The sequence below is a fragment of the Salmo salar genome, chromosome ssa10, assembly GCF_905237065.1.
Source record: "Salmo salar chromosome ssa10, Ssal_v3.1, whole genome shotgun sequence".
Taxonomy (NCBI): domain Eukaryota; kingdom Metazoa; phylum Chordata; class Actinopteri; order Salmoniformes; family Salmonidae; genus Salmo; species Salmo salar.
In genome coordinates this window covers 15658423-15670820 of record NC_059451.1, presented here as the reverse complement: position 1 = coordinate 15670820, position 12398 = coordinate 15658423, and the positions used below count along the sequence as shown (strand labels likewise).

The following is a 12398-nucleotide window of genomic DNA, read 5'->3' as shown; positions in this document are numbered from 1 at the left end:
TCTTCTCAAGTCGTTGTTGTAAAATATTGTAGTAAAATACAAATATTTAAAATACAAAAGTCTAAATAAAGGTGAATTAAATACGTACTCACCACGGCCATTTTGTATTTTATCTGGATTAGGTGGAGATGGTGTTCTGGCTGCTCTCCATGTTGGCCAACCGGGACAGGGAGGAGATGTCCCGCACTCTGCTGACCATGTCCAGCTCTCAAGACAGCTGCATCGCCATGCGCAAGTCAGGCTGTGTCCCCCTGCTGGTGCAGATCCTTCACGACGGCCCAGGGGGCGCCGGAGAGGCGGACGGAAGTACAGGGTGCAGCCGGGAGGCCCGATCCAGAGCCAGCGCTGCCCTGCACAACATAGTGTACTCCCAGCCAGACGAGGGCCAAGCCCGGCGGGAGATGAGGGTGCTGCACGTGCTGGAGCAGATCCGCTCGCACTGTGACAGCGGCTGGGACTGGATCGAGAGCCACGTGGGGAGGCCCTCCCCCGGAGGTACTACAACCACAGGTTAGTAGTAGAGGGAAGCAGGATTATTTTAGGCGATTAATGCCATCTCTATAGCACACTGTGGATTATACTGTGAATGTGAAAAGTAATTCCAGCTGTACTTGTCTGTGTTGTATTCAGACATCCCTGAGACATTGGAGCCCCAGATCTGTCAGGCCATGTGTGCTGTCATGAAGCTCTCCTTTGAGGAGGAGTACCGACAAGCCATGAATGAACTAGGTTAGTGAACAACATGTCAATGGGAAATATACTTCCAGCAAAGATGATAAAGCATAACCTTACTGACAAATATTATATGTGAATGAACTGATTGTTCAGTTTGTGATGTGCATGGCTGGTGTGTCTCTGTTTAGGGGGGTTGCAGGTAGTTGCAGAGCTAATGCACTTGGACCAGGAGCTGTACGGAATGAAGAACGATCCCATCAATATGGCGCTTCGACGCTACGCAGGCATGGCGCTGACAAACCTCACTTTCGGAGATGTCGTCAACAAGGTAATGTATCATGAGAAAAGCATTGTAAAAACTGAGAGGGATACATATTTATCCCAATTGTAAGAATATTTTTTTATTCAAGATAAATGACTTCTGTCTGACCTCTATTTTACCAGGCCACTCTCTGCACAAAGAAAAGCTGCCTGCAGGCCATTGTTGCCCAACTTGCATCTGATAGTGAGGAACTACATCAGGTACAACATGGTTACTACTATCCTAACTACTTGAGAATGTTTTATTTTTGTCAACATTTCAGGACCACGAGACATTACTCTTTTCAGTTTCAGTGGTTTAAGTCAATGTTTCCAGTACCACATGGCTAAAGAGGTTATATCTATTTTTCCCCTCACAGGTAGTGTCCAGTATTCTGAGAAATCTGTCATGGCGTGCAGACATCAACAGCAAGAGGGTCCTTAGAGACATAGGGAGTGTAACAGGATTGATAACATGTGCTCTTCAAGCCACAAAAGTAAGATCATACCGAGATGATGTAATCGATGCATGGTGGCAATTGTAACCAAAGCAATAACCAAAGGAAACAATGGCAAAATATCTGCACAATTCTAATCTCTAATGCAATGTAAATGTAAAATCCCATTTTAGGAATCCACTTTGAAGAGCCTCCTCAGCGCTCTGTGGAACCTGTCGGCACACAGTCCTGAGAACAAGGTGGCCATTTGCTCAGTAGATGGGGCTCTGGGCTTCTTGGTCAGCACCCTCACCTACAGATGTCAGACCAACTCACTGGCAATCATTGAGAGTGGAGGTGGCATCCTGCGCAATGTTTCCAGTCTTGTGGCCACACGGGATGATTACAGGTATTTACTTAAATTGAATTCTACTGTATATCAGTGCAGTTCAATAGTTATTGCCATACAGTTGAAGTCGGAAGTGTACATACACCTTAGCCAAATACATTTAAACTCCGTTTTTCACAATTCCTGACATTTAATCCTAGTAAAAATTCACTGTTTTAGGTCAGTTAGGATCACCACTTTATTTTAGGAATGTGAAATGTCAGAATATAGTAGAGAGAATGATTTATTTGAGCTTTTATTTCTTTCATCACATTCCCAGTGGGTCAGAAGTTCACATACACTCAATTAGTATTTGGGAGCATTGCCTTTAAATTGTTTAAAAACTTGGGTCAAACGTTTCGGGTAGCCTTCCAAAAGCTTCCCACAATAAGTTGGGTGAATTTTGTCCCATTCCTCCTGACAGAGCTGGTGTAACTGAGTCAGGTTTGTAGCCTCCTTGCTCGCACACGCTTTTTAAGTTCTGCCCACAAATTTTCTATGGGATTGAGGTCAGGGCTTTGTGATGACCACTCCAATACCTTGACTTTGTTGTCCTTAAGCCATTTTGCCACAACTTTGGAAGTATGCTTGGGGTCATTGTCCATTTGGAAGACCCATTTGCGACCAAGCTTTAACTTCTTGACTGATGTCTTGAGATGTTGCTTCAATATACCCACATAACTTTCCATCTTCATGATGCCATCTATTTTGTGAAGTGCATCAGACCCTCCTGCAGCAAAGCACCCCCACAACATGATGCTGCCATCCCCGTGCTTCCCGGTTGGGATGGTGTTCTTCAGCTTGCAAGCATCCCCCTTTTTCCTACAAACATAACATGGTCATTATGGCCAAACAGTTCTATTTTTGTTTCATCAAACCAGAGGACATTTCTCCAAAAAGTACGATCTTTGTCCCCATGTCCAGTTGCAAACCGTAGTCTGGCTTTTTTATGGAGGTTTTGGAGCAGTGGCTTCTGCCTTGCTGAGCGGCTTCTCAGGTTGCGTCGATATATGACTCGTTTTACTGTGGATGTAGATACTTTTGAACCCGTTTCCTCCAGCATCTTCACAAGGTCCTTTGCTGTTGTTCTGGGATTGATTTGCACTTTTCGCACCAAAGTACATTCATCTCTAGGAGACAGAACACGAATCCTTCCTGAGCGGTATGACGGCTGCATGGTCCCATGGTGTTTATACTTGCGTACTGTTGTTTGTACAGATGAACGTGGTACCTTCAGGCGTTTCGAAATTTCTCCCAAGGATGAACCAGACTTGTGGAGGTCTCCAATATGTTTCTGAGGTCTTGGCTGATTTATTTTGCTTTTCCCATGATGTCAAGCAAAGAGGCACTGAGTTTGAAGGTAGGCCTTGAAATACATCCACAGGTACACCTCCAATTGACTCAAACGATGTCAATTAGCCTATCAGAAGCTTCTAAAGCCATGACATAATTTTCTAGAATTTTCCAAGCTGTTTAAAGGCACAGTCTACTTAGTGTATGTAAACTTCTGACCCACTGGAATTGTGATACAGTGAATTATAAGTGAAATAATCTGTCTGTAAACAATTGTTGGAAAAATTACTTGCGTCATGCACAAAGTAGATGTCCTAACCGACTTGCCAAAACTATAGTTTGTTAACTAGAAATGTGTGTAGTGGTTGAAAAACGAGTTTTAATGACTCCAACCTGAGTGTATGTAATCTTCCGACTTCAACTGTAAATATCCACAAAATTCATTCTAACATGCTTGAATAAGGATTTTTTCTCTTTCAATTCAGGCAAATCCTCAGGGACCACAACTGCCTCCAAACGTTGCTTCAGCACCTGCGCTCTCACAGCCTGACGATTGTGAGCAACGCTTGTGGGACCCTCTGGAACCTCTCTGCCCGCAGTCCCAAGGACCAGGAGCTGCTGTGGGACCTGGGAGCAGTCAGCATGTTGCGCAACCTCATCCACTCCAAGCACAAAATGATAGCCATGGGAAGTGCCGCAGCTCTACGGAACCTGCTCACGAATCGGCCCCTCAAGTATAAGGATGCTGCGGTCATATCCCCTGGTTCCTGCATGCCCTCGCTCTACATGAGGAAGCAGAAAGCACTGGAGGCTGAGCTCGATGCAAAGCACCTTGCTGAAACATTTGATTCCATTGAAAAACAAAGCAGCCCCAAGCATCCAAGCATCAACAAGCCGCTGCGGCATATCGAGAGCCTGGCAAAGGATTATGCATCTGACTCAGGCTGCTTTGACGATGATGAGGCCCCTAATGTTTCCAGTAGTCTGGATACAGGGAGTTTCTCCATGCTCTCCATGTTCCTGACCAATTCCAACTTTCTTCAAAACCAGCCTCGCAAGAAGGACAGTGAACCGGAGAGAGACGTGGAGCCACCACAGACAGAGGATAAGAGGCTAGCGCCTCCAGAAGACGAGGTGTCTGTTGCAGCAGGAAAATTAGCAAAAAAGATCACCAACACTGTGGCCAAGATTGATAAGCTCGTGGAGGACATTACCATGCATACATCTTCAGAGGACAGCTTCAGCCTTAGCTCAGAGGACCATTTCGCAGACTGGCCTTATGGATCAGATGAACTCCATGAGGCCCGGGCCAAGTCATGCTCCCCCTGCCGCCTCTCTGATACCAGCAGCTTTGCACACAGAGAACGTCTAAACAGAGCCTATGCTCTCTTACGTCTCAAAACCACCCATGCAAGTTTGTCCACTGACAGTCTCAACAGTGGCAGTACCAGTGATGGCTATTGTGGTAGCAAGGACAAGATTAGGCCCTCAGCGAGATCAGCAACAGCTCAAAGACGACCTAACAAGCTTGATCTTAAGGTGGCCCATCAAGAATATCTTAACATCAGAGCTCATGTTCTCAATGCGACAAGTCCGATCGATGTGCCAGAGAGAGATTCTGTGGACAACAAAGAGGTTCAATTGCTTGAACTAAATAGCACAGAAACAGAGAAGAGCCAAGAGCTGCCCCCGCACACACCAGCTAGTGCATCAACTAAACTCTCTTCTGATGTCAGCATGACTTCCATAAAGCTGTCCCCTTCCTACCAACATGTCCCTCTAATTCAAAGTGTCACTAAGTTTGGTGTTGCAAAAAGTGCCATCAATGTGCAGGCAGCTCAAGCAATGAGGAGACAAGCCTGGGTCCCAACTGTGATGACTGGAGGGAGTTTAGGCAAGTTTTCTCCAATGAGCTCTGCTAGAAGTCCAACCATTGGCCCAATGGAGACACTGCAGAAGTATTCAGTGGAGAACACACCAATCTGTTTCTCCCGTTGCAGTTCCCTGTCCTCCCTCTCCTCTGGTGATGGAGCTCTTGACGGACAGAGTCAAAGTGAAAATGAATTGGAGAGTGACTCATCACTTGAGATCATTGAAATGGAAGATGGGGATCTGGTCAATAGGGAGGAGGAGAATGAGACCCTGGAGGATTTAAGTGATAGCCAACTGCTAGTCACTGATTCAAAAACCTGTCTGAGCATTGGGTCTGATCCTATTGAAATTCCCTGCCCCACCAAACGTGAAAAGGTGTTCCTCAGGGGCATATCACCAGGCATACTTGAGGACAGATCACCTTCAAGTTCATCAGAGAACTACATCCATGAGACCCCACTTGTGATGAGCCGTTGTAGCTCAGTCAGCTCACTGGGTAGCTTTGAGTCTCATTCAATTGCCAGCTCCATACTTAGTGATCCATGCAGCGGAATGATCAGTGGAACCATAAGTCCAAGTGATCTTCCTGACAGTCCAGGGCAAACCATGCCCCCCAGTCGAAGCAAAACCCCATGCTTTGCTGAATCAAATGGACCAGAAACCCAAAATGCTGGGACAGCAGGGCAGTGGGAAAGCAGCTTGCGCAAGTTCATGGAAATTGCAGACCTTAAGGAAAGGATCAACTTACCTCCAGATTTGGACACCATGATCTACTTTACAGTGGAAAAACCGACAGAGAACTTTTCATGTGCCTCCAGCTTGAGTGCTCTACCTCTTCACGAGCACTACATTCAGAAGGATGTGGAACTGAAATTGACTCCCTTACTCCAGCAAAAGGACAACAATCCATCATTCCCAAGGGCTCATGGAGATAGAGATGACAATGAGCATCCTTCTTTTATGGAGCAAGGGGAGAGATATAGTGAGGGCAATTCAGATGATGATATAGAAATTCTCAAAGAATGCATCAATTCAGCAATGCCCTCCAAGTTCAGGAAAGTAATGCCCTCCCTGATCTCCACTTTACCCACCCATGTTCTAAACTCCCAAACCAGAAAACCTATACCTGTTTATATGATGGTTCCTAACAATGCCAATCAAATGTGCTCAGGGAGAAGGATTGTGATGCAACAAAAGGACTTATATCTTGATGATTCATCATACACTGATTCTGCTGAGGGCACCCCTGTCAACTTTTCCAGCACGACATCGTTAAGTGACGAAACACTTCAGTACCCAGTGAGGGACAAGGGGGCAAAAGATTGGAAGGTTAGAAGTATGAACAAACAGGAATTGTTGGATCAAGAGGCAAAGAGAATTGAAGACCTTCGGGTTTTCTCGCACTTCCACAAGCCCACTAAAATTACCAGTCAGACTGACATACCAGTCAATCAAATGAGCAGGTCAATCAAACATGTCATTCCCACTCAAAGAGTACTGATGCAGAGCAAAGAAGTGGCTGATAGAGTGGCTAATCAGAGAAACCGTGATCAATCACCCAATCAACAAAGACAAAAGCATGGACAGGTCCTGACAAGGAAACTGGATCTACCCATCATAAAGCCAAACACAGAGGGGAACCAAAATCAGAGAGCACTAGAGGGAAATAAGGCTTTTCAGTCCATGCACCATCCAACACCTTCAGGGGAAGCCATTTACTGCTTGAATGATGACCAGACAGACAAAGAGGAGGGAGTGATGAAAAGGACAGGGAGAAAACAGATGAGAGAGTCCAGCAGAAACACTCTCTCCCGAAGTATGACTAATATTGGTCGGATTGACAATTCCCAGATAAGACCCAAAGGCTTTAATAGGATCAAGCACAAACTAATCATGGAGGAAACACCCCCATGTTACTCTCTTAGTTCATCTCTTAGCTCTTTGAGTGATGCAGAATTTGAGGAACACCAATCAAAATCTCAGCAAGTATGGGTGAAAAACAAACACAACAAAATATCTAACCAGGTCCAACAAACAAGACCAATGCACATCCACAATCAGTATGAGGAACAAAGCTCACCAAGCTCAGTCAGTATGGATTCAGAGGATGATCTTCTGCAAAAATGTATAACATCTGCAATGCCCAAGCAGAGGAAGAAGCTCTCTGCAAGAAAGAAAGCAGAGAAGAAGCAGAAACAAAGAAACGACATGCAGAAAGTGTCCGGTGGATGGAAAAATGAACAAGACTTTGACAGTGACGATATAGCATCTGACAAAGACTCAGACCTCAACAGTGTTGAATGGAGAGTAATACAAGAAGGTGCTAATTCTGTTGTCACGAGGTTACAAGCATCAAAGTCTCAAGAACATTCCTCTGAAGAGACTGAATCAGTCCTCTCATTTATGTCTGGATCTAGCTTTACGCCTAAAGAAAAGAAGATCTTTAAAGACAAAAAAGCAAACAAACCACTGGACTTTAACCAACGTAAACCAGTTCCAAATCTGCCAGTGGTCTTCAGAGGTAGAACAGTGACATACACGCCTAAGAAAGAGACAAATCTTTCGCAAAGGCCGCCTCCTAATAAAGAATCCCCCAAAACAGATGCTCCAAAGAATCCAAACCTTGCTCAACAGAGGTCAAAGAGTCTCCACCGTTTGGGACAACCCCTGGACTCCACACAGTGGTGTTTGCCGAAAAGAAGCTCAACGCCACCTCCGAGGATACCAAAGAGCTCATCCTCTGGATCATCTCAAAGCTCTACTCCATCGAGACAGCCACAGAAGAAAATAATCTCCCCCTCACAAACAAGTAAATTTGTTCCCCAAAAAGATACCACACCAGCAAGTAGTCCACCTGAAAGGAAGGGACGTTCCACTGTTCCTTCAAATCAGAGCCCAATATCTCCAGGACACAAAACACAGAAGTCACCCGTCCGAATACCCTTCATGCAGAATGCAGCAAGACAGTCCAGAACTCTATCGCCATTGGTAACCAATCAACCCACAAGTATTAGCAGACAAAACAGTCAGGTGGCTGGAAAAATGATCCCTCCAGCCAATCGTTTTGACTTAGTCCGCATGACATCTACCCATTCAAGCAGCAGCGAGTCTGACCGCAATGGGTTCCTGAGGCAATTGACCTTTATCAAGGAATCGAAGACAAGGATGAGACGTGACGTTTCGTCCTCACGCTCTGTGCCTACCTCGCAGCACGTATCGCCCAGAAAAGCAATTCCAGGTGCTCCTGCAGTCTTCCTATGCTCATCTCGATGCCAAGAGCTAAAGGCAGTTGCTCAGGGACCAAGAAGGATGCAAGGAAAGGGCCCCGGGCAAAGGCAAGAGCCAATGCAGGAGCAGGGGCTTCAAAGGCAGACTGTGACTCTGTCCAGAGCCTGCTCTAGTGACCGAGACCTCTCAACAAGGCGTCCAGCCAGGAGAACCAGCTCAGAGAGTCCCTGCAGGGTACCTCCGAGAAACGTCTCTGCAACCAAGCAGCAGGCAAGAGACAACATCAAGCGCCATTCCTCATCGCCCAGCATAAACATACTAAGCAGAGTAACCAGCCGCTCCTCCCTCCGCTCCTCGTCCTCCGACTCAAGTGGGCGAGCCAAGAGTGAGGACGATACAAAGAAGAAGCAGCAGAGAACTGGATCACACCTCAATGACAGAGTCACCTGGAGGAGGATTCGGGATGAGGATGTGCCTCAAATCTTGAAGAGCACTCTGCCATCTACTGCATTGCCTCTGTTGCCTGTTCCTGAAGGGCCAAAACCAAAACCACCAGCACTGCCAAGGAAACTGCCGACCATTTTACTTAAGTCAAGAAAGACGAGCGACGCTACAGTCCAAACAGAGGATTTCTCGTCCAACAAGACCAACTCAAGCACCTCTCCAACTGTTGAGACAGCTCCAATCATCTCAGAGGAGGCAGCGAGACTAGCCCTCCTTAGAAAGATCAGCATTGGCTCCGGCCAAGATGGAGACTCTGATGGATCCCTAAAGAGTTACAGCACAGCATCCTCTGGAAACACTCACTCTGTGGAAACTCACACAGGTGGCGTCGGCCATTTCCGTCAGAGCTCCCCCAGCAAGGCAGTTCGGGTCACCCCATTCAACTACATACCCAGCCCCATGGCCTGCTGCCTGCAAGACGCACAGAGCCAAGAAACAACAATCAATGAGAAGTCATGTGAAAAATCTGAAGCCTAGTACCTACTACGTAGTACCGTATGTAATTCTGTACAATTGAGATGAGAAAAATCCTACTGTGTTCCTGATTGAAACTAACACAAATACTTGTGTATATCAATCCTTTTACCTCGGGTATTGAACCTTCTTTTTCCTCACTGCATCAGAAACATGTCTTCAAAAAAGAACACTTGTCATTTCAAATCATCTGATCCCACATGTCATTCATACAAGTTGGATGTATGCATTAAGACAGGACTTCATTGGATAGAATAACACTATCCTATATTTAGAGAGGAGTTACGGAGAGTAGCCTAATCTCATACAAAATGCACATTTTTGTACTTTTTGTATTTGTATATAAACCATTGCTTGTTAGAAGATTAGTGTAGACATGACAACATACAAAAAATACAATTGTCTGTGGATTTCAAGACATACAGCACCATCATCAAAATGAAGGAACAACCATTATTGAAAAACAATATGCAAATCATTGAGTGAAAACCCAGCTGGAAGACTTGTGTGTTTTTGAAAAGGTACTACTGTGGCTCCAAACTTATTTGAAAAAGACTGTTGAAATACGTCAAAATATGGACATAATATTATGTAAAGTATTTACTATGTACCCACATGTTACTGCTTCGCCTTCGCCACACTATTTACTACTGAGGATACCACACTGTTAGCCTTCACTTTAGAACCACTGCAGGAATTATTATTGCCAATAGTTAACGTTAAATAATCAGCACTGCTGGAACACTATGTTATGTGTATTCTGTCTTAAAAGCGGTATTGTAAATGCATGCAGACCAATGTTCCCTCTAAACTGAGCGCATGCGCAGCCGTGCACCTCCTCCAGGACTGCCACGCAGAAAAAAAGCCCGGTGGCTCAGAGATTCAAGAGTTTGAACTTCACTGAGTTCACATTATATAGAGCAACATTTTCTGTGATCGAATCAACATTATATCATCTCCTTTGTAATGCAACAAACCAATAGAAATCCAACTTTGCAAGATTGAGTGTGTGATTTTGTTGTAGGCAGAGCCAGAGCGCAACGGAGTAGATTTCTATTGGCCGGTGTAGCCCACGAGCGGTCTGTCAATCACCCACGAGTGAATGCGCTTTTCAGATCAGAGCCGCGCGAGTGGACATTTGTTGATTTTCTTTGCTAGTTAGCGAGTTATTAGCCCAGTTATAGATAATTATAGGTGAGCAATGAAGAGTTACTGCTTCATACAAGAGCACAAAACGTGTAGGCTACATTTCAAGCTTTATTTGAAAAGCCTGTCAGGTTTTAATTGAAGGGGCAGTGTTGTATTTTGAGACGGGCATGAATATGCACATAAACCAATAGGAAGAGGGGTAGCCTACACGGTCTAATTCGCTGTATGGTAATAATAATTTATTTAATTTTGTAAAGTGCTTTCTTGCATCATATAACACAATACGATGCAATTTACAGTCACCTGTTTTACCCATGGTGCTACAGAATAAGTTAAAAAAAATATGAATTAATGTCAAGCCCTTCATAATGTAAAAACGTTTTTAAAAAAGTCTCATGCAATGTAGGCCTGCATTGAACATATAGGCTACTGTAGGCTATTTCATAGAAATCAAAAGCTATTTCCATGTGAATGTTATGTGAGTTGCGCCATTGGTTTTGTTGGTAGGCCTACATTATGCTCAAATAGCCACAATAGCCTATTGGTTACTGTCTAAAACTGTAAACACACGTCAGAAGATGGACAAAATTCTCACAACATTCAAGTTTCCGCTCACAAGACCTAAAATTTGATTTGCGCAGCGCACCAAAAAAAATGAGGGAACATTGGTGCAGACATGCAGTAGAACTCTATAAGCTTCCCAGTGAGCAAAAACAACTCTTTGTGTTGCTCCTTACAGCATGCTAAATACACCTGTATTACACCTGTTAATATTGTAGATGTTGAACTAAAATTAACTTCTCCTCAGTGGCATTCTTCCTTATTTAAAAAGACCAACTTAAAATAACCAGCCATGGGAACAAACATGCATTTCTTGTCCATCTCCATTCTGGATCAAGTGGCAGTGAGAACATGCCATGCTCATTGATTCTAATTGTAGATGAACAGTCTGAATGACTGTATTTCAACTTAACAGCTGTAAATGCCTTTGTCTATTGAATGCTATGACATATGTGTTTGCCTCTAGAATCACGTAAAGTAATCAGAGAGCAGGTACTGTACAATATGGTGTGAAGGTGGATAATGGTCGTTAAGAAACAACTGTTGGGTTCTACACAAGAGTACACATACAGAAATTATTCTGTAGAAATATTTACAGAAATGTGTTAATATCCGCTTAAACGTCTTGCTGTCAGTAGTGATAGGTCAAAGAACTCGAGCATAAAGACCTTAGAAATAAAAATGCATATTCTCTGTAGTTGTAACATCATCTGTTCATATGTTCTCTTAACTAAGAGATGTAACCAAGACAACTCGATTGAGAGAAGTGCTTGACAGAAATGAAACTAATCTGGCGTGATTTCCATGGAATTTAAGAGCTGTTTATTCTCATTTAATGTACAATGTTAAATTGAGTCAGGTAACATTTCCAAAGCATTTGAGTAATGCAATGAACCAAGCCCCTTTGTCACAATGGCCATTGATAATGTATAAACAGCCCTTAAAGACTAGTAGTGACAATGGAGTACATAGGAAAGTTGTCAAAGATCAAGACAGTATTCTTGAAATCTTTTGTATAGGTTCTTACAACGGAAATGTTGTATAATGTATGTTACGAATCAGATTAAAAGATCCAAGGTTGTACACCATGAATGTCATAGACCTTGTTTATACCTGGCATTAAATTACGTAAAGTTAGATTCAATGCTTGAAAGCACCGGAAAGATTTGTGAACGAGTCTAGTGAAATCCCCTCCCAAGGTGGAACAGAAAGCCGATTTGGATCGGCCATGACTCGGAATTGGAATACTGTATTAGCAATTAGGTATCCTGTGAGACCAGTGTCATTTTGATATTACTCACTTTGCTACAACTAGGATAGGCTAAATTAAGTTTGACCATGGGGTGAAAGGAAAGAAGGATTATAGCAGATCAGATATGGGGTAGAAGAAATCTCATGCCATGTATGAACAGGGCCATATGCAAATGGTACCATGTGATATAGGCCAAGGAATGAAAGTCATCATAATACATTTTCTCATCAAATAAATTGTGGACGTGTATCATTTACCTGGCTGA

The 12398-nt window shown here is 43.9% G+C and overlaps 1 protein-coding gene across 1 annotated transcript in view; it reads left to right on the top strand.

Moving 5' to 3' along the window:
* apc2 (APC regulator of WNT signaling pathway 2) overlaps positions 1–12389 on the top strand; it is a 38952-nt gene extending 26563 nt beyond the window's left edge. The window contains exons 9-15 of the mRNA XM_014216037.2: positions 123–510; positions 631–729; positions 864–1003; positions 1120–1197; positions 1356–1472; positions 1607–1821; positions 3579–12389. Of these exons, the coding sequence (XP_014071512.1) occupies positions 123–510; positions 631–729; positions 864–1003; positions 1120–1197; positions 1356–1472; positions 1607–1821; positions 3579–9174 (6633 nt within the window). The 3' untranslated portion in view covers positions 9175–12389. The remainder of the gene's footprint in view (positions 1–122; positions 511–630; positions 730–863; positions 1004–1119; positions 1198–1355; positions 1473–1606; positions 1822–3578) is intronic.
* Positions 12390–12398: the final 9 nt, after the last annotated feature.